General features: G+C 37.5%; 1 protein-coding gene across 9 annotated transcripts; it reads left to right on the top strand.

The window, feature by feature from the left end:
- Positions 1 to 678: 678 nt before the first annotated feature.
- LOC103709593 (Protein kinase superfamily protein) lies at positions 679 to 22,620 on the top strand. Of its 9 annotated transcripts, none has more exons than XM_089926857.1 (14): positions 1,283 to 1,469; positions 2,414 to 2,558; positions 3,322 to 3,762; positions 6,565 to 6,668; positions 9,128 to 10,362; positions 12,998 to 13,038; positions 17,583 to 17,651; positions 17,769 to 17,869; positions 18,276 to 18,354; positions 18,441 to 18,539; positions 20,134 to 20,202; positions 21,082 to 21,131; positions 21,226 to 21,402; positions 22,000 to 22,620. In XM_089926857.1, exons 1-14 carry the CDS (start codon positions 1,432 to 1,434, stop codon positions 22,079 to 22,081), a joined length of 2,730 nt encoding a protein of 909 aa, XP_089782983.1. In that variant the 5' UTR covers positions 1,283 to 1,431; the 3' UTR covers positions 22,082 to 22,620. The 9 variants fall into 9 exon arrangements, 5 of the variants coding, with proteins under 5 accessions (XP_008793254.4, XP_038986358.3, XP_089782983.1 ...); XM_089926856.1 differs by having other exon boundaries at positions 12,983 to 13,038; XR_015971647.2 differs by lacking the exon at positions 2,414 to 2,558 and having other exon boundaries at positions 679 to 1,469; positions 20,114 to 20,202.
- Positions 22,621 to 22,853: the final 233 nt, after the last annotated feature.

Genomic DNA, 22,853 nt, shown 5'->3' with positions numbered 1-22,853 from the left:
GGGTTTTCTTGCAGAAGTTTTTCACTTTATCCGCTTACATGGCTGCACCTCTCTTGTTCCACCACCATGACAAGTCGCAGTCACCATGCACGTGCTTGATAGAGGCTGCGAACGCTGGTCGCATGATACCCAAATGGGTCAAATGGGTCTATTTTCTGAAGCCGCTCATATAATTTCGAATCGGACTAGACCGGGTCGATTTCTGATCCGGTTCAAGTGCGGTGAAAGCTCAATCGGGTTCTCTTGCAGCCCATCACAAGTTGCAGTCACCATGCACGTGCTTGGTAGAGGCTGCGAATGCTGGTCCCATGATACCCAAACGTGTCAAATGGGTCTATTTTCTGAACCCGCTCATATAATTTCGAATCGGACCAGACCAGGTCGATTTCTAATCCGGTTCCTGTGTGGTGAAAGCTCCTCTTGCAGAAGTTTATCACTTTTATCCGCTTCCATGGCTGCACTCGTGGCTTACCTGCAGGAAAAAAATATAAAGATTTGGCAATCGGCCAACCATCGCACGATTTTTCATCTGCTCCGCCGACCCCACCACCACCTCCGTTCAAACGGTAAACCCCAATTGGGTGGACGGGCTGCGACTGACGTGCGGCTTACTTCCACGTCACCTCGCTCGTCAACGGCAAATTCCAATAAACCAATACTCCTCCTTACATTCTACTTCTCCCCATCTTATTTTGCCTTTATCCTTGGAGTCCGAAAGCTGGCAGGAAACCGGGAATTACAAGGGACCTCCGACTGCTAACGGTAGCGAATCCGCGAATCTTTCCTTTATTTGATTCCGGAATTAGATAAATGGAGCCGAAGCACCACGACGCCAATTACGATATCCCGCACCGAGAGAGAGAGAGATAGGGGGAAAGGTAATAAAATAAGGGAATATAGTAGTAAGAGAGACCGCGAAAGAGGTCGATCGAGGGGAAGGGCTTCGGATCTGATGGTCGATGTCGAGGATGAAGCACCTCCTGAGAAAACTCCACATCGGGGGAGGCGGCGGAGGAGGAGGCGGCGCCGGCCTCGATCACCAGCACCGGCTCGGCGGTGATCCAAGAACCGCCCCGTCCTCCTCGTCGTCCTCCGCATGCCTCATCTCCGCGCCGGCGTCCTCCTCGTCGTCCTCCCCCTCCCCCGTCTCCGCGCCGCCGTCCTCGTCCTCGTCCTCGTCCAGGAGGAGCGTTCAAGAAGCGGCGGAGCCCAGGGGGATCGGGCCGCGATGCGATGGCCCGCCGGCGGCCGCGGCGGCCGGGGGTGATTTCAGTCTCTTCGAGGAGGAGTACCAGGTGCAGCTCGCGCTGGCTATCAGCGCGTCGGATCCGGATGGTCTCGAGGATCCGGACTCGGTGCAGATCAAGGCCGCGAAGAGGATGAGTTTGGGGTGCTTGGTCGTGCCTGGAGGCGGCGGCAGCCGTGCAGGAGATGAGAGCCCCATGGAGTTCCTCTCTCGTCGGTACTGCGTGAGTCTTGAATCTTGATCTTGTTTTATTTGATTTTAGGTTTTTCTTGATCTATATATGGACGGATTGGATGACTAACTTATAATCATGTCCTCATATCAGTCTTGATCAACAGTTTTGGATGGTTTACATTCCTTTTGTTTCTTTAATTAGTTACAATTTGAAATAGTAGATAGTGACGAACTGGAATTCAAGAAGTGGCCTTTAGTTTGATTTTGAAAGTCATTGGCTGGCTTTTTTGATTCCAATCCATGACCAAATCTTCAAAGATTTATTGTTTGCTCGGTTCTTGTTTATTAATCCTCTATCATAGAAAATAAATCTTTTTTGCGTCCGTGACATTAATGAGGCAGTTATGGTTCTTTGTATGGAGTTTTGCGGTGTCCTATAACTTTAAAAGCTTTGTTATTTCGGATATTTTGTTTGTATTGTATTGATGGGAGAATACAATCACCATATGTAAACATTGACTCATATTTCTATTGAAAAGTCACCATTGTCAAAAGAAGATCGATCCACACCTGCTATATCTGGGGTTGGAGCAAGAGAAAGTTCGGAGGCATTTGGAAGTGGGAAATAAGTTCCCAGAACTGGTTTCCACCCAAAGTTGAAGATTATGAAGGCTGTGCCATCTGTGATTTCTATATTTTTGAAGACCAACAAATTTGTTCTGCTTCAGTGCTACTTTGATGTAGTTGACATTGTTATGAAGTTTTGTTTTCTTTCTTTTTTTAAACCTAAAATAGGTTTTTCTCTATTTAAGTCATCCCTGTCTCTCTTACCTTTGCATGCCTGCTGTCAAATTTCTCTTTGATCCTTTCTCTCTCTCTCCTTCCCTCAATTTCTTGTCTCTTGTCCTTCTTGCATATTTAAGTATTTGCTCATCATGAACTGCACCCCCACCCCTTGGCACACACTCCCACTAATGCATTATACATGGTTAGGTTGGTCTGGGGAAGACAGCATGTCCAAAGCAAAGTGTTTGCATCAAATTCCATTGAGCAGGCCAATCTATATATTTTTACTCAGTATGCCGTGGCTGGCCAGCAACTCACTGCATCATCTGCACATTCTTTATTGGTGATACAGGTTAGAGTCATCCAAATACCTAACTCCTGGTACTGCATCCATTGTGCAAGTGAAGCATGCTGATAATGAGTACTGGTGGGTTTCATGCATTGCTTTCTGGCCCTCTGCTACTTATGCACCATATGTACCTAAAGCTTGTTTTTGTATGATCCAAGGATACTTTAAATATATTTGTTTTGTAAAACATGACATGGATTTTATCAGAACTGGATTAGACATTATTTTTAAGTTCGTAAAGTTTGGAGCATGACAAAAAAGGTGTACATGCTTATGTTTTGAAGCACCATACCGTGCAACATGGAGTGTGCTACTTATGCACCATATGTACCTAAAGCTTGTTTTTGTATGATCCAAAGATACTATTAATATACTTGTTTTGTAAAACATGATGTGGATTTTATCAAACTGGATTAGACATTATTTTTAAGTTCCTAAAGTTTGGAGCATAACAAAAAAAGGTGTAAATACTTATGTTTTGAAGCACCATACTTACAACATGGAGCAGCAGTGTTAATTCTGTAGTTATTTTTCTGTATTTTATTGATACTTTTGTTCTTTTTTGTTTTTTTTTTAATTTATTCCTTTGGCTTTGGCTTGCTACAACTTTGAGATCAAGTTATCTTGTTATTCAACCAAAGTTTACAATATGTTCATCTTCTTCATCTTGTTCTTTGTTTATGTTACTCAATACATAGAACTGTAGCTAATTCTGGTATTGGTTCATGCTTGTGTTAGATGTTAAGTGGTATATGTTCTGCTGCAGACTTACAATGTTGTAAACTACGATGAGAAGTTGACTGATGGGTTTTATGATGCATATGGAGTGATCTCAAATCCCAACTTACGAGATAAGATGCCTGCATTGGTTGATCTTCAAGCAACGTCAATTACAGATAACATTGATTATGAGGTGGTTTTGGTGAATCGATCTGTAGATCCTGAACTTCAGCAACTTGAGAGAAGAGCAGTCTCTATTGCTTTGGAAAGCAAATATGAAGAACATGATCCAATTGCTAGTGGATTAATACAAAAGATTGCTGACCTTGTTGTTGACAGAATGGGCGGCCCAGTTGGCGATGCTGAGGGTTTGCTAAGAAGGTGGACTATCAAGAGCTATGAATTGCGGACTTCTTCGAATGCTAGTGTTCTTCTTCTTGGTTCAGTTGAAGTTGGATTGTCACGTCACAGGGCCTTGCTCTTTAAGGTTGATAATGCCACATTTTTAGTTTGCACATTTGCACTAGATTTACTTAACTCTGATTAACATCAATATGGCAAGCTATTATATTTATACATGCATCTTTGGTTCATGTTGCATATATAACTTTGGCTTAATCAGTTATGATCATTTATAGTACAGTTATGATCATTTACTACTATATTGCTTGTATTCATGATATCGCATCATTGAATGTTTTAGTTAACCACAAATTCGCATCACTTTACATTTGTTACTAGATGATTTAATAGCATGTTGAATTAACATGCCAATTTGTAATTTTGTAGTGAAGCAACTAGGTTATTTTGTTATACCGGTAGTCTATAAATCATGATTGCTTGTTAATTTTGACTTTTTCATCATTATTACGATTTTTTTTTTTGAATTTATACAAAATATGAGCAGTTGAAGGTTTTGGTGGGAAAGGTGAAAAATCCAGCACCTTTTTATTAGATGCCATACTTTGATGATTTTGTAAACCATATAATGTTTTTGTGTTTTCTCTTTTTTAACTTGAACCAGCAGAGCTCATGCCATCTATATGTGACCAGCTTTATAGATCAGAGATGATATATTGTATTTTTGTGAACTTTTAACATCTGGCTATTAACTCGATGTCAGACTCTGCTGGTGCAGCATTGAACATGAAGAGCATGTAGTGAAGATGACGGAGGAAATGTCTAGAAGATGTAGAGGAAGAATGGAATTGCGTATGAAGTCCAAACAATAAGAAAATAACTTATAGTTTTCTTTTCGAAAATCTGCCTACAACCTTTCTCATGTTGGCTTATATAGATTCTCAATTAAGAAAAACCCTAGTGACTTCTAATCCTAACGTAGAACTACATGAAGAAATGCCGATAATTTTGTAACTCAAACAATTAATCTGCCTAACAAGAAACATGGGAACTTGGAACAAGATTAGGCCTTAAGTAAGCTTAAAACATATAATTGATGTTTTACTCATAAAGGATGGAATTTTTGACCAAGGTTTGTAATATGACACTTGTAAGTCATGAATAAATATTTCCATCAAGCATAAATTCATGGAATTTTATGTTTGTTTGTTTCAATTTGTTGAGATTACAATGGATTGGGTCTGTTGATTTGAGGGAATCTAGCCTCTCCTACATCAATGTTCTCTGTATAAAAAGACTACTTGTCAATTTGATCAGGAACTTCTTTTGCTCTGCTAACAATGTGGATAAAAAGTTCAAATTGTTTAGCACAGGTTGGAGCCTATTGAACCAAAATCAAGTTTTTGTTGGTATGGATCGCTATTATATTGTGTCAAAGGTACAAGTATAACAGTGTCCATCTCTGAAACAAAAAAAGTAAGACTGGTTTGAGCAGTGTCCTCAAAAGAACGTGCTATCATCTTGGGGATGGTAACATTGATACTTGATCTTTATACTTCTTAGCAGAGAAAGAGAGAAATTTTTACTGCAAAACAAAAGCCTATATACATGGTCGCTCTCAATTTTGTGAAGTGAGCCTTTTTTTAATGATGAAATAACTAAGTTACATTTTAATAGTAGGAGACTGTGTTGTAACTGGGTTATGGGAATTAACTTACTTGGTTAGGTGAATTCTAGATCCACTTTTCATATAACTAAACAAATTCTAAAAGGCTGTCTGTCTGCGGAACGAATCTTGAGAATTTTTAGGTGATCAAACTTTAATATGGAATGTGTTAGTTAGCTGTAAAAATTATAGGTATGCTATAGCCTATATATTTTTGTATTTTGTCAAAAAACTAGTTTTAAACTATCACCCCTTTTCTAAATTCAATTACATACTGACAGATTCATTTGTAAGCACTCTTCCTTTTATTTCTATTGTGTAGACAGTGTTGATACGATGATTTTATAGTATCTTAGAACTTAGAATAAGATAATAGCTATGTGCTATCATCTTGATCATAAAATGTTTTCATCTATTGGTAATTGGGCAGAGATAATGTCAAATGATACGACATTGTCATGTTAAAATGTTACGGCTTTTTACACAAAAATAGGGAATAAGATATCTTTGTTAATCAATATTTCACCTGCACCTATGATCGTCAATACACTATAGGGGTGAAAGTTGATGGATATGGATATGGATGGATGAGCACCCGATCCATATCCGAATATCTGATTCTATTTGTAACTCTATTTAATTTTATATAGCACCATAAACTTTTAATGAAAATATATAACCACACTAACATGTTATTAATTTGATTTACCATCCACTTAGTAATATCCTTGATTCTATGGTTTTAAAGTTTAATTATCTGATTTATATCCATACTTCCAGTATCCGATTTGTATCCATATTCGTTTAAAACAAATATGGATATGAATTTTTGCATTTAACTAATATCCATATCCGTATACGTCAAATAAAACAAATTTGGATATGGATATGCTGGCATCCGATCCGTATCTAATCTGGTTTCAGCCCTACTGTACTATGTTTAAGATGTTTATGACTATTATATAACTTAGCGGTCATAAGCATTTCACTATTGCGTGTAATTGCTTTTCTCCTCACACCTTCGTTCTCTCGACCGACCTTTAAGATATTTCTCTAGGTTTCTCTGGTTAAAAGTTTTCTAACCATTTGCATCACAGATCATTGTACATGCAGACATGAAGTGCTGCATATTCCTTTCAGCAAACAAATTAATCTATGCGTTAAACAAAAAATCCTGCTAGTTAACTTTTCTTTTTTGCATTATGTTAATTCTGATACTGCTGCAGCAAAAAAGGTAAAGAATGATCACATTTTCTATGCCAGGTACTAGCCGATAAGATAAATCTGGCTTGTAAGCTGGTGAAAGGAAGCTATTACACTGGCAGTGATGAAGGAGCTGTTAACTTGATTAAAATTGATCATGACAGGTGACTTGCTTATCCTCTTCCCTACCCATTATTTTTTATACTTATACTTGTACTAGAATTAGTTGAGTCACAGGTTGAAGTACCATACAGTTACCCAAGTTTGTACCTTCCTGGGTTGGTATTGTGTGGTGTTGTACTGATGCATACATAGTACACCTCTTAGGTGCCAGAGGTGATGTACCATTTGTCCATACAAACTGGTATTGAGGGACATACTGGTACCCGAATCGAGGGGTATACTAATACCAGTACCTTACCTATACAAACTAAATATTAAATCCTTGAGTGCTATTGCTTTCTTTTGTGCTATACTTTCACATGGACTTCTGACGTGAGTGATGATTTCTGAGACTTACTATTCCACTAGTTATTTTAGGCAGGATGCAGGTAATTAGTATAGAATTTGAAGTTACTTCTTTGTAAGTAGGACCTTAATATTTTGACACCACTGCTGAAATATCTTACTAGTAAAATGAAAATAGAAAGTGCTTGGGAAGGAATAACAGCAGACAACATCATGTCTGAGAAATAGGAAAGGCTATAACCCAGTGGAGTTTCCTTCAATGTATACAGTGATTGAGGTGGATAGTAATTACTAAAGAATTTGAAGTTACTTCTTTGTAATAAGGACCTTAATATTTTGACACCATTGCTGAAATATCTGACTACTAAAATGAAAATAGAAAGTGCTTGAGAAAGAATAGTAGCAGACAACATCATGTCTGAGAAATAGGAAAGGATATAATGCTGAGGAGTTTCCTTCCATGTATACAATGGTTGAGGTGGATTTTGGGATAGATTTTCAAGATTAATCAACTATTCAGTAACCAGATTGTATTCAAGTTGTTAGTCATGTAGTTTTGAATTTTACATATAATATCTTGAATTTTCAAGATAGCTAACGAACAATGTTAAGGAACCTTGGAAAGAAATTGTGCGAGGGATTAATTGTTATGAAATCAAGATTAGGTTTAAGGGAAGAAAGGGGAAATTTTTAGTCTATGATTAGATTGTTGTTGTTGATAGATTGTATTGGTGGAACTATTTCTAAGCCTTTAAAGACTTGCTTGTGGTTTTGGTGCTTTTTTCAGAGATTACTAGAGAAAGGAGAGAAAGTGGGGGGAGTAGTGCTTGCTAGTCACTATACAGACATAAACAGACAAAACGAACAAGTCCATGCTTGCCTTAGCTAGCTCAGAGAGGGATTGGATGGTTTCAGATTAAAGAAACTCGTTGTCGTAAGATATTCAAAGCATAATTAATAGTGCGAGTTATTATTTTCTGGTATTTGCCAGGGAAACAAATCTGATTTTATTTCCAAGATGAGGAATGATCTAAAAAAAATACCTTAAATAAACTAATGGGAAAGATAAGTAGATAATTAATAAAAAATAGGGAGAGCATGACTAGCCAGTTCCTCTGTAGTTTCCCTGGAGTATCTTGTATGTTTCGCATTATATGCATAACTTGTTTTCTGCTTTACAAACTTTTCCTGATACTTGCATCCCACATCCATTTTGGGTATCATTTTCTGCCATCTTTTTCCTAGTGGCAATCATGATTTGTGATCAAATTGCTATATTGCTTCTAGTCTTTTGAGGGTTTTCACCTGTGAGTAAAGATGATTTAAGGGCTTACGTGCCATGGTTGATGTAAGAATTATTGCAATTAATCACTACTTCTGGCTGGATCCTCCTAATGAATATTGGCACTAGGAAAGTAAGTTGCCGATGATTGTGTACACTTTTACTAGGAGGATGAGATGCTTGACCCTGCTTTTCTTTCACCAGAACTCATTTGAGACCCAAGACCTGGATCTTGGATTTCATTTATAATCAAATGTGCATATCTATAGATGTGGATCCTGTTTATTTGCTTGGAGTTTTTGTGACCATTCTAAGGAAGATATCTCATATCGGGGCTTGGTTCTGCAGGAGCATATTATGTTTGAATTTCAGAGAACTATTTTTTGGATTGCTGGGGGTTGGTCTAGTGTGGTGGTTACTAAAACAAGACTGGATGCATAAGATTTTCCTTCTGTTTGTTTTCCTGTATTTGAGTTTTATAACCTTCAATGGAGCTTCCTCAACTTCGACTTGGCTTCCTGAATCCCTTTTAATTCAAAGAATGCTGGGATGATGATGATAATGATGATAGTTTTGTTTTACACTATTCCTCATCCCCTTACACTCACTGCAAGATAAGGTTAAAAATAATTAGTGCACTCCTTTTGTTTACATTTTAATGATTATTTTACTTTCTTAAGAAATGTAGTTTAGTATTAGCCAGCTGAAACATCTTTCTTGTCTTTGACAATCTGTCCTTTTTTTTTGAATCATAATTTTGCTGTTTCCAGTAAAAATTTTACATTCGTATAAATTTTTTACATTGTAGTGAATATACTGGTGCAACATGAGCCTAATTAATAGGGTGACTGACCTCATGTTCATTCATGACAGGGAATATATTGTTGATCTTATGGGAGCTCCAGGTACATTAATTCCTGTGGAGAATCCCAGTGTTTATCTTCAAACCTCTGGAAACTTTCTACTTAGCTCTGATGCTATTGAACAGACTTGCAAAGACTTACGCTTGGCCCTTGATAAAGTTAGCTGTCAGTTTGAGAAGAAAAACAATATGTCAGAAGCAACTTCTTATGATAACAACTCTGTTTCAGGGCATGTTGGTTTACAGCCAGAAGAGAAATCAAGAGTTGGTTCTTCATCAGAAGATGTTTGTGTTAATGTTCCTCAACATAATCAAAGTGAAATATCCAAAAATGAATTCGGGAAGCTTAGATCTCAAGCAGACGCTTTAGGAACTAGAGAAGTCGTATCACCTGCTCAGCAAATGAAAGTTAATGATCTTTCCAAATATGTAGTCACTGCAGCAAGGAACCCAGAGTTTGCACAGAAATTGCATGCTGTTCTGTTGGAGAGTGGTGCATCACCACCCCCAGATTTGTTTTCTGATCTAAATTCTTCACAGGATCATGTGGAACAAAAGGACCTTGGGAAGAGCATTTGCATGGCGAGAACAGAGGGGGCAAAAGAAGATCAATTGCCTGAGGTAAATTTGATTTCACACTTCCAGCCTTCTCTTGCACACTATTTGGAAGCAGAATCTTCAAGGCATTCTGATGACAAAAGAAGGCAGCATTGTTTTGTTGACGAAATTACCCATAAGCAAGGCAAAAACTCTAATATCGTTGCCAATCCCATTAGTAGTGGCGCATCTTCACCTTGTGCAGCAGCCAATGAATGGTTGTTGGTAAATGATACTCAGGCTAATGTAAGTACCATAGATGATTCTTGGGCTAAATGCACTGGTCCGGTTCCTGACACTGCAGTTGTACCTGTAGTTTCATGCCAGAAACAAATTAATTTATCTTCTGCACCATATGAAGCTGACTCAAGCCAAACAAAGTGTGCAAGTAACCTAAAACTGGCAGCTGGTAAACAATGCTCTCAGGAAGATGCAGGAAGAATCATACACAATACAGACACACAGTGGAACATTCCTTCTAAAGGTTGTCAAGAGAGTTTAGCTATGGTCAAACTTTTTGGAATGGATAACACTGATCAGCACATATTAAGTGGTCCTGAGAGTGAGAGGATCAAACCAATACTTGATGGTGTTGCTGAATGGGAGATACCATGGGAAGATCTCCAGATCGGGGAGCGAATTGGTCTGGGTAAGCATAAAGTTCAAAGTCATTGTTTTCAGATTGTGTACACTAAGTAAGGTGTGGCTTATTATATTTTCTGCTGCTTTCTTAGATGCTAAGACCATTTAAAGAGTCATTCTTAATTTTGCACATACATTTAGATGACGATTGCCTTTCTTTTTTACTTCCAGTATGTTTTTAACTGGTGAAACTGCTCACCTATATTTCAAATGCAACAGATAGAGACTTTGTTCTCTTTTTTGTCTCTAGTTGGAAATGTTGTATTGTATTAATCACAAAAGCAAGATTTCACCATGTGCCAGTAGGACTCTCTGGATGCCTTGGCCAGGACTTTGGCACCAAATCAGAAGACCAATGCCAGGTTAATAGCCAGTAGTAAACCTTTTGTAGACTTTAATGGATATTGCTTGATCTTTAATCTGAGTTCAGAAAGATGGCATGAGGCTTAGTTTTTATGTTCAATGTTGGTTAAATGAGAAAGTAAACTTGCAATTTGACTCAAAAAAATCATTTTTGTGATATTATACTAAACTTGGATCATATTTGAAACTTTATAATACATTTATTCAGTAGTCAGAGTTTGTCACCCCCTCCCCCCCCCCCAACCACATGTTTCCATATCGGATGCTCCATATTCACCCAATAAGGTTAATGTCTAGGCTGCCATCTGAAATTTGTAAAATGCAATATACTGAATTTGTCTTTTCCTTTAATCTGCAGGTGAATCTTCAACCAAAGTCCTCAATGCGTATCTGTGCATAAAACTTTAGATATCTAGTCTTGTTGATGGATTACTGGATAAAGAGTCATTTCTAAGTTTGTGATTCATGACAAATTTTTCGGAATGCATAGAACGTCCGGTTGTGATAATTTTTTTATTCTATTCTTCACCATTTGACACATGAAAAGAAGTTTTTTTATAGCAGTTTTAATTCTTGGCAAGTCAGCCAGAAGTTCGTGCTTTATTTAATTGTCCAGATTTTAGAATGACTAAAATTCTACGCTTCAAAGCTATAAATATTGCTTGTATGATTCTGTTAAGGTATAATAGATTTCAAGGTTTAAAAAAGTGGCCACGGCATGCAAGCGGTCAAGGGACTGCATAGAGCATATGCAGTATGCAGGTATATGTAGGCATCTATGCAATTGATATTTTGGAAAATATTTAAAAATAAATAAAACTCATAAAATAGATAAAAATACATGAAATATGAGAAATAAACAAATAAAAAAAAATCATAAAATAAGAAAATTTAAGCGTATACTTCTGAACTTATTGGAGAGCCTAATAGTATAACATGCTAACATAAAAAAACTAATCCTCTAAAAAGTTAAAAACTATGCTCAAATTTTAAATTCACTAACCCAACAAACAAATTTATAAATTACCAAGGATAAAATCAAAAGACTAACAATAAAGATGCATTCCTTGTAGGTAAGTTTAAAGACTAGCTAATAAGCAAGACATGTAGTATTTAACTGATCGACACCCTTTCTTGTTGGAAGTGACTTATCATTGACCATTATCAAAATCAATATACGTCTGCACTGCATATATGAGCCACTTAGGCCTAGGTAGGTGCCTAATGGGCACCCTATGCATCTCAACTCCAATGTGGAGTGGTCACTAAGCCACATCTGTATATGAGGGTGCATATGCAGCCGCATGAACTGAATTTAAATCTCTGATAGAGATGAAGAATTCACATTAAGTTATCCTGAAAATCTAGGTGTAATTAGTATAGATAGTATTACATAAGGCCAAATTGACTTTTGACAATCCTTCATCATGGTATATATAGTGAGTACATTTGTCTGAAAAAAACCAAAAATTCATTTGTGGTTTGCACATTAATGGAAGAAAATCAAGTGCTTATTTACATTGTTGATGAATTATAAGTTGTTTGTGCTTCTTGTTTCCAAATTAATCAAGGCTCTTTTTACTAAACATGGAAATCTTTTCTACATATAATTAATTCTGGAACCAATCTTGTCCTATATCTTACATGATCTAATGTTTTCTCCCAGATGTGGGAAATGCAGACCCCTGATGCCTCTCTCCCCTCCCCTACCCGCATCTCTGTGTGACCGACTGTCTTATACTTGATTGCTCAATGATTGTTGAAAGTAGGTGGGTCCCACATGTCATGCACAGGTGGGCTGTGTGTGCCATGAAAGGGTTTGATGTGCACCAACCACAACATGTCCAAGGGAATTACATCTTGTCAATTCACTTTTGTAACTCTAGTTGGCCTTTTCAATTACATTTTTTATTTGTTTCCAACCTCATTGTTCTTGTTGTTTTTACACATTTTTTGTTTCAAATATATATATATATATATATATATATATATATATATATATGTGTGTGTGTGTGTGTGTTATTTCTTTCTAACTCGTTGAACTCGATTCCTCTGTTTTTGTGCAACAATGTATTAGGTTGTTGTAAAATGCTAATTTATATTTTTTGGGGTAGTTCGCTTTAGAGAGCTGCCTGGGAAACCATATTGAACTTGGATTTCTTGTGTAAAGTTAAATAGGTTGGCTTGCTTCACATTATGTCATCAATACTGGTAGTTTCTTTTGTTTTGTGCTGACTTGATAACCGTTCATAGTTTATTTACAGCTTTTCACATTTCAGGTTCATATGGAGAGGTTTATCGTGCAGATTGGAATGGCACTGTAAGTTATCTTTCTTTATATTTAATCATCATTTTAGATAATTTATCTGGCACATGCCATTTAGACTGGACTTGGTGTCGCTTATGTTGAACATGTGGAAGAATGGAATGGCTTTCTGACATCAATTGTTTTTCTTCTTTAAAGAAAAATGGAACTCCTGTGGTAGATGTAGATAGAATTAGGTCGTTGTTTAGCAGCCAGAACTATCTGGGTGCATTCTAATGTTTGCTGAGTGGTGGAAAGTGAATTCTGAATCACTGAATATTTGACATCAAAAGTCACTGAAGTTGTGGAATGACTTCACTATGCTAGCGAGTTGTAGTATCTAGGCAGTACAGCTTGCTTGTACTGCTTTATTTTTGATGCCATATTCTTTCATTTACATAGTAGACTGGATATCTAGAAATTTGAACTGTTCAGATATTGAAGATATCAAAACAACCAAAGGAAGATAGCTGCATTTATCGTAAACATGCACATATATGCTCATTGTGCACCTATGTGAGGACTTATGCCTGTGTAAGCACTGGGACCTATCTTGCAATGGTCATCAATGAACAAACCATAAACTGTCATAAGAAACCATGAAACTTTTTTATTTTCTCCTGTGCTTTATGTATCAGAAGCAGTGGAATTGATATAAACCGCCCAGCACGTGACATGTTATGATGTGGAGGATAGGCTGCATCATTTGTAATGTCTAAATTGACCATCATATCCTGAAGCAGCAACTTCTTTTTTCAAGATTAAGGCAACTGCTCAGCTTATGTGAGAGCAATACCATTCCTTTTGTTTTATTTACAATATCACATAATATATCTATCTATATATATATATTATGGTTTGTATTTTTGTACTAAACTTCACCTATATCCTGATGGTGACTAGAGGAAATGATTTAACCTAATTAACTTTTAATTTTTTCCGACTCGATACTACAAATACTCATTTTTATTGACAGAAGAAGTATTTAACATGCCACTTCTAGATGTTTCTAAACTCACTGAAGCGTTAAGCTTTCTTACTAAGGCTCTTTTAGCATCTTTGGCAATGTTTTCTGCCCAAATTGCTATGCTTTCTCCCCAAATTGCCATGCTATGCATACCTTCTTCCACATTTAAACTTGAAGCTCTCATGCTGTGTAATCTAATCCACTAGTTTTTCCAAATCCTCATGATTCCAAATTTGCAATCCATTATCTACACCATGAGAATCTTAAAAAGCCACAGATTACTTTATTTACTTATCACTATGTATGCAGACTTGATACACCGTTTCTTCCATGTGAGGTGAATGAAACAACAATGTCACTGATATCATGTTGATTTTTTTTTTTGGAGAGAGAGAAAGATCAACCTTGATCTCTGATATTAGATTTAGTCACATGGTCTAGTCCAGCAGATATATTTTAATTAAATTTGCTGACCAAGTAAGCATGCACATATGTGCTGAACCCAAATTGTTGGAAAAAGGATTGATGTTTATGGTAAAAATGTGGTGGCCTCATAAATAGAAAATTGATATATGTGATGTGCATATGATGCACCTATATGCCAACAAACCTCATACAAGTAAAAACAAAGATCCAAATCTTACCGAAGAGACTCTTATGCAAAACATACAGTGGTACCGGTCAAGTGTGCAGTAGTTCTTACATACAAAAAGGTGGCAACATTCAAGATTTCTAACTTCAACTAATGAACTGAAGATATATGTTTTTATCACTTCCATTCCTATTTACAGAATAAATTACAAGTATGCAGTCGATGAAGGTTTCCATCTACATTTGGTAATGGCTATTATCTTCAGCAAGGATTTAGGTATTGCATTTGGGCTTGTGCTAGCCGGGGGTTGGCATGGCAAATACTATATGCCATGCTGTTAGGGGTGTGCAAGAAAATTGACCAAACTGCAAAACCGACCCAAACCAATTATTTCGGTTTGGTTTGGATCGTGTTTTTCCACATTTAGTTTGGTTTCCATTTGGAATTTTTTAGCATCGGATAAATCGTTTGTTTTCACTTTAAGTTAAAAAAAATGAACTTAAACTAAACCGATTTGCATATGTACTATTTAACTTGGAATCGGCTAGCTAGCTTGACATACCAGTCACACCCAAACCAAGCTTTAGCTACCAAGCTCGGCAATAGGACTCATGAGGATCTTTCCTTTAAAGGGAGCAAGTATCATGTAAATAGTTGATGTGGGACTAAATAGAGCTAGCACCTTTCAACCATTTTAATCACAACATTTGTGAGTCATCCAATCAAATAGCAACAACGATGGGACCACACCTCGGTGTATATATAGCCTTTAAGGCTTTAACCCTAGCTGCCGCTCTTGTTGGTCTGCTCCGATCAAAATCCAACTTCTTCCCTTGTAGCCCTCTAGCAAGACTTCACCGACACAATTGACTCTATGGATGTCGGCCAACTACACCTAGCCCCATGACTACCCGTTCCCTCCTTGAGCTCTCTGCCTCTGACCTCAAGAAGGATCAGGTGTCCGCCATCTGGATCGACGGTGTTGAGGTCCTCCACACCGTCACACCATACCCCATGGCCCTCGGCACCTTCTAGTGTGTCTACAAGGACATCACCTGTTATGCCAATGTCCTTCATCGCATTGCCTATGACGGTAGCGGCACCATCTTCATGATGCTCGAGAACTCCAACAATGTCCTCCCCATCGTCTTCTTTGCCGTCTCCCTCCACTTCGTGGCACCCTCTCCCTCTCCCCTTGTCACCTTGCCCCTAGCTTTGCCACCCACTCTCCAAAGATCTCTACCCCAAGCCGGCCGACCTCATCCTCCTGGTCTCCAATCCTAACGGTCACTAACTCTCTAGCTTCTGCTTTGAATCGAGAAGAGAACAAAGGGTGGGGCTGGCCTCTGAGCCTCGCCACCATCACAACCGTCGAGTCTCTTGCAACCATTGAAGCCACCAGACCTCTGTTCTCCCTCTTCCTCTGTCTCTCTCTACCCCCTTCTCTCTTCCTCTTCCAACTTGATAAATTGAATCAAATTTTTCGGTATTGGTTTGAACTAATTTTTGTATTAGGTCGGTTCTATGTCAGTTTCAGTTTTAGGAAACCGATTTAACTTAGTTCAGTTTCAAAAATATCCCTAAACTGTTCCGATCCGAATTGTCCAAACCCCTGCATATTGTGCTGATGCTAGGCACAGACCAGTGCTCTATGGTCATGGTGCCTGTGGCACCTGCATGATTTGACATGTGTGGGCATGAGCAACTTTGGAGTTTTCTTTTCCAAGTGTGGTACTTTAGACCTTTCTTGACGTTTTTTAGAGTTGTTTAAAAAAGGTGGCCTAGTGCACTATGCTCCTGCTATCATGGGTCTAAGAGGGTTTACTCTTATGTGCGAAGAGGCTATTTCTATGTTTTAAACCCATGACCTCCAGGTCATAATAGAGCAACCTTATCGTCAAGCCAAGGCTCACCCTCTATGCTGTTTATAGTTGTTTCATGTATTAAAATGATAATTCAAAACTAAATATGGTGTCATGAAATTAACAATGGAGAGATTTATGCATGCCGAGTGCTGTGGAACACATCTTTTAAACCAGTGACATCCTAATAACTCATTGACATTATTTTAACGAGAAGCATTGGTAAAGATAGACAATGATCCATGATAAAACACATGGTACCATGAATATTAGAGCATGAACAAGTAATCTCTTAAAACTAAGATTTGCATTGATTTTACAACATTATGTCTTTGAGTTTGATCCATTGAAAGCACAAGAGGCTTAGATTTGTGTAGTCCTTCCTATCAGCTCCCCACATCCAAAACTCAGGAATGGTTTCAAATGGAAAAGAAGGGGGTTTCTTTGTTCTTCACAAATTGTAGTAAGCAGCGTCGAGCCATTTTGAACTGGGTTGAACCAGCAAGTCTGATAAAAGTTGATGCAGGCTGGTGCCCGGCAATTTGCTTGACACTCAGCACCACCCATCTGCCCCATGCTGGTCCAGTTTTGTCACATTACGTGGCAGGTGGCATGGGCCGGCACAGCCAGCACCTGATCTTCACTTGGAATTGGATGCTGAAATTAAATTATAAATTCTTTTAATTCCTCACTCCCCCTTTTTACTCTCATCATGATGCACTTGAATTTTCAGCCCTTAAGGAGACCTTGATACGAGAGGGAGAACCTTTCAGTGTGAGGCAGTAGTTGAAGATGATTTATAGGATCATTACTTGGGCTAGTAAGAAATAAGAGCCTTGAAGGTTAGCAATTATACATGATGGGATTGGAGGCATTGCTGAAGGTGCCTTGACACCTCTTCAGGGCTAACAAATTGTGCAGGTGTTTAGATGTGACTGATGTGTAAGTGCAATGGTATACAATAATTAATGATGCCATTATTGGTGATAGTATGGCATTGCCAGTAAAAATAATAATCCTGTTAATATGTGCTTGAAGACAAAAAAGTTTTTTCTTGCCTATTTTACAAAAAAATTATAATTGTTGATTGCTATGATAATCTCATTAGATTCCTAATGTAGTCAACCTTGCCTTACAGGAGGTCGCTGTTAAGAAATTTTTGGACCAGGGTCTGTCAGGTGATGCATTAGAGCAATTCAGATGTGAGGTAAGCTTTGGACAACTTAAAATTTGACATCTTGCATGTAACATTTCAGGTATGGTATCTCCAGTCTTCTTTTGTTTTTAGATGTTCCGATCAAAATCTTTCAGCATTGTGGTACAGGTGAAAATCATGTCAAGACTGCGTCACCCGAATGTTGTTCTTTTTATGGGAGCTGTAACTCGTCCTCCTAACCTCTCAATTATGACAGAGTTTCTTCCAAGGTTTGTTCAGTTTACATTCCTACTGGCATTGTTGGCATTGCTACTATTTTTTTGTTAAAGAATGAAAGAGGACGTGTTGCCTGAACAATTTCTAAGGGAACATGCATATGGATGCTATGAATGAATTGTTTGTTATATTGCTGTACTATCCTTTCCAAACATAACTTTCTAAAATGTTATCTCAAATTGGAAACATTCTGAATAGCATGCTGAAGATTAAAGATTTTAGCATAGTATCTACATAAAACAAAACCATATAAAACCTGCAAAAAGCCTTGTTTCTGTTGACATGTGCAAATATTGGTTTTTCTTCTGTTATTGCCCGGGCTTGCTTGATTTGTGTTGATTTACATCCAACTTACATGCTAAATCTTATTCTAATGATTGAACAAAAATGTTTTTTCAGGGGGAGTTTATATAGGTTGCTGCATCGCCTCAATGTTCAACTTGATGAAAAGCGACGATTGAAAATGGCGCTGGATGTGGTACAATTTTGACTCTTCTATTGTTGTTTATGTGATTTGTTTTAGCTTATTTTCGATTTTCACCTGAACCTGGGTCATTCTTACAGGCCAAAGGGATGAATTACTTGCACACAAGCCACCCAACAATTGTGCATCGGGATCTGAAGTCCCCAAATCTTCTTGTTGATAAAAATTGGGTGGTCAAGGTACTTTCCTGACCAATGTTTTGTGAGCATTTCTTTTGATATTGTGAAATGTGGCCAATTGTCCAATATGAATTGCTGGTACTGTTGTGAAACTTTATGTTCAGTTGATGAATAAACATTTGTGTGCTTATAATTTCTAAAGCATTGATGGTTGTCTAAGGTTTAATGCATTGATATTTTAACTTTGCCACCATATAGTTGAGTTTTTTATCTTGTAAATGCAGTTTGAGATGAAATTGAGAAATTTTTATTCCAAATGTGAAGTTATGATCCATGGGTTTCTCTTTTGTTTTACTTGTATAGCGAGAGCATATTGGAGCAGATCCTTTTGCATTAATGTTCAATACATCTAGCTGCAAGAAATATAGCTATCCTTTCTCCCATTCTCTATAATTTCAAATTGTTTGGTCATATTTGACCAAATAGTCGAAGGTTTAAGGTTCCTAAAGATTATATTGCAGAACTCAATTCTCGTACCAAGAATATTATGTACTGGCAAAAGTTGCAGTGATAAATCATTGGTCAGCTCAATAGAACTTTGGACAAATCTTGAATATGCCAGGTGTGTGTCAAATATGGGGCTGAGTTTTGATCAAGGTGAAATTCTTATTGAACCTCTTATCACAACATCAAAGGTGCTAACAGGCTAGTGAAATTTGTTATGCTCTTTCCTTATCTAGTGGAACTAGGGTAGATTGATTCTTCCTACACAAATATGACCTTTTCATATACTTCTCTTGAATCTTACTACCTCCATGTAAAAAATAATTCAGTAAAAGTTTTTCCCAGAAGCAGCAATGTCGATTCACACCTGATTTATGGTGCATTTTCTTATATCAAGTATATCAGATTCTCCTTCAGCTATTATTGATGAAAATAAGACCTGGTCTTCTTCTCGATGGGTTGGTTTGGTCATCATTTTTTTGAAAAAACGAAAGTGTTAGGACCTCGAAATTTAATCATCTGTTTTAAGCCATAACCTACCTGATTTATTCAAATCAGCTATCACTAATTTTCTTTCAACATCATAGATCTCACCTTAGAATGGTTGGCTAGCTTTTTAGACTGATAGAATGATTTAAGGTCGCTACCTAAAACATTCAGTCTCACGTCAAGTTTTACAAGTAGTTCACCTATAGGCTTAGAACTCAAGAAGCAGATACTAAAATAAAAAAGTACTTGAAATAGAAGTGAAACAGTTAATCATTGGTTTGGTGGCTGTTCTAGAAACATTCTGCCTAAGTTCAAATCTAACCGGATGTTTTTATATCTGGTGCCTTGGCCATGAGTAAACTTTTCTAGTATAGCTGATTCATTTCGTAACCAAGTCTTTTGAAGATAGAAAATCCCAGACACGCTGGAGTTGTTCATATTAGTCCAGATAAAAATTAAAGCAGAGTGAAAGCAGGTCATCGAGGATGATATAACAGAACATGTGGATTGGCTTTTCAGGAGAGTTGGTTATGTGGCTGTTCTACCTTCCTTTTTTAAAATGAACTATGTTAATTGTATATTGATAGTTTTATTGAACTTCTCTTGCTCTCTCTCCCAGCCAGAAGGTAACTATGTCATAGGCATTTGAATTTGTCTGCAGGTCTGTGACTTTGGCTTGTCAAGATTGAAGCATCATACATTCTTGTCTTCGAAATCAACAGCGGGAACAGTAAGTCTTTCAAGCTTTTATATTTGTCATGCTTTTTATACTCTTCTGTTCACCTTCTTAATCTTTCTTCATTACCTCTGGTCTTTTTGATGGGTTTGCCCTCTCTGTTTCCCTCCCTTAATCTATGAACATCCTTCAGTTTGGATGTCGAACAAAAATTCATGTTCTTGGGGAGGTTTTGGGGAGGATAGCAAATCAAATCAATATAAAATAACATAACTATTACCGCATTATATGTTGCCAAAACTGCACAGCAATGCTGTTGTGACTCAAAGAACTTGCACATTTCAAACTGATGCACTACCTTTTCCATGCTCACTTTTGTTCTTAGGCAATATAGGCTGTCAGCAAGAAGGATGCACATAAAAGAGATACTTATTATCTCTTAGTTATTAAATTGTTGCTCGACACACTATATAATGGTAAAAATCTCATTTATTTTCATGATACATGTACATCATATTAGCTTCTAACTATAGTAAGACTTCTTGGAACTGTCCTATTTAGCTTCTGGCAGTATTATCGTGTATCTTTAAGTTCTAAGTTCTTAGTACTCTATCTTTTATCTCTGGGATTTTGCTTGCTTTTTGATGATATCGCGCCAGGAGGTGGATGGGTTCCACAGGAGCATGGAGCAAGGAATGAACCACTAGATTCTGCTCCACGCCCTGTGGTGTTCATTCGATCCTGATGTGGTTGCATCAAGATGCAAACTAAACCATTTCTGCAGAAAAAAGACTTTGGCTGTGTGAAGTTTGGATCTGAATAAAAGAAAATAATCGATTCCCCAGATATATGTATCTGTCAATGCCGTAATCCAAGGTTTCACTATTTTATACTGAACCATCATTCTGATTGTCATTTCTTTTTGGGCTGCAGCCAGAGTGGATGGCACCAGAGGTCTTACGAAATGAGCCATCAAATGAGAAGTGAGTCTGGAGAGCCAGCTTAAGTTTTATTCTCTTCTCATGAAGGCCGAGTTTTTGCATTTAATATATCTGTTGCCTCTTCTGTCTGCTTCAGGTGCGATGTTTATAGTTTTGGTGTCATACTGTGGGAGTTAGCTACCTTGCGTATGCCATGGAGTGGAATGAACCCAATGCAAGTTGTTGGAGCTGTTGGGTTCCAAAATAGACGCCTTGACATACCAAAAGAGGTTGATCCCGTGGTTGCACAAATAATAACTGATTGTTGGGAAAGGTGAGCTTGCACTGATATTCATTTAAATAGTCTCAACCAACACTCCAGTACAGGATTTTTGGGTCCGACAGTTAATTGAAAGAATTTTTGTGTTCGTGATTGGTTCAGAATTTGAAAACAAAACTAATGATGATTATTCAGAACATATTTAAAAAACAGGGAGAATTGCTTTATAAAGAATGTTGTAGCATTTTTTGTAACCTCTTTTTTCCTTTTTTGTTGATAAAAGCATTTGTCATAACTTCTAATTTCCATGCAGTCAAAGTAAGCTTAAATTTTATGTCGAGCTATTTAAACCTTTTCTCTGTGAAAAATTAATAACTGTGAAAAAAAGATAATTAGGGGTTGCAAACATTTAAAGGTGGCTTTATATGAAATAAAGATATGGGCGGAATTGTGCACGGTTGCTTGTGAACTTATTCATCCAGTCATGGCAGCAGTGTTTATTTTATCTCGGACTAGTAACAATTTCTCAAAGAATGCTAAAGAGACATGTAGTCAAGTTATTATGTTTTTATCTACACTCTTTGAAACCTATGTCCTGTCTCAATCCAAAATAACTTTGTACGATTCTGACAATTTTGGTTGGCTGTGCAGCGAACCAAGTAAACGTCCATCTTTTGCGCAGCTTATGTCACCTCTTAAGCAATTGCAGAGGTTGGTTGTCACGGTCAATTGAAGATACAAAGACATTGATCAAAACAAAGAATGGCAAGAGTCATAGCTTGCCATGTGTATATCAACAATTTGTGTCCCTGCTGGAACAGCAGTGGCACAACTAGTTGTACAATATGTTTATTCTAAGGACTCAAGAACTGTTCAAAGTGGAGATTTAATTAAGAGCTGCCAACAAAAATGGTCCGAAGCTGTGCGAAGTGCGGCGGAAGAAGCAAGCATGGGAGAACTCCTGAAGCATGGGAGCAGTGCTAAAAGCACAGCACCATAGTATATAAGTTTATCTTTTTGTTTCAGATTCATAAATCAAGGAATCTGAGGAATGTTGGAATTGTATACATCGGATGGAATTGTCATTATTGTTGCCATGACAGGAAAAGGAGGTACCGGAAAGAAAATGTTAGGGATGCACAAGCCGCTGTCCCTTATTTACGCTCTTGATAAGATGATTGTTGTGTCCTTGAACTGGCACTATTTGTTCTAGAAACATTTTAAAAATAATCATGAAGATGTTGGAATCTCGGGAGCCCAACCTCACGAAAATATGGATTATCATCTGGTAAGTATTTATTTTGAAAACTGTTATCTATTTTCATATGGTTGTATGCCTGCATCCATGGAATCCTATTGTATCAAAGGAGATTTTTATCTTGGCCGAAATCTCAGTTTATGTTTGCATGCTTGCATCTATGGACGGATATAAATAGGTAAAATTTGAGATATCAATTGGTAAGGTATGGTTATTTAAGCCAATAGTTTTTACTTATTTTTTACTT

Source organism: Phoenix dactylifera, chromosome 12 (genome assembly GCF_051530095.1).
Source record: "Phoenix dactylifera cultivar Ajwa chromosome 12, Ajwa_hap1_PhDact_Kaust_v1.1, whole genome shotgun sequence".
Lineage (NCBI taxonomy): Eukaryota > Viridiplantae > Streptophyta > Magnoliopsida > Arecales > Arecaceae > Phoenix > Phoenix dactylifera.
Note: the sequence above shows the minus strand (reverse complement) of the source record. Positions and strands in the feature narration are given on the sequence as shown.

Excerpts from the sequence above, each read along its gene's own strand:
- LOC103709593 (XM_039130430.3), top strand. The coding sequence starts at position 960 with ATGTCGAGGATGAAGCACCTCCTGAGAAAACTCCACATCGGGGGAGGC. Across the intron at positions 10,363-12,982 it reads CGGGGAGCGAATTGGTCTGG|CTTTTCACATTTCAGGTTCA; the intron begins GTAAGCATAAAG and ends GTTTATTTACAG. Across the intron at positions 13,039-17,582 it reads GTGCAGATTGGAATGGCACT|GAGGTCGCTGTTAAGAAATT; the intron begins GTAAGTTATCTT and ends CTTGCCTTACAG.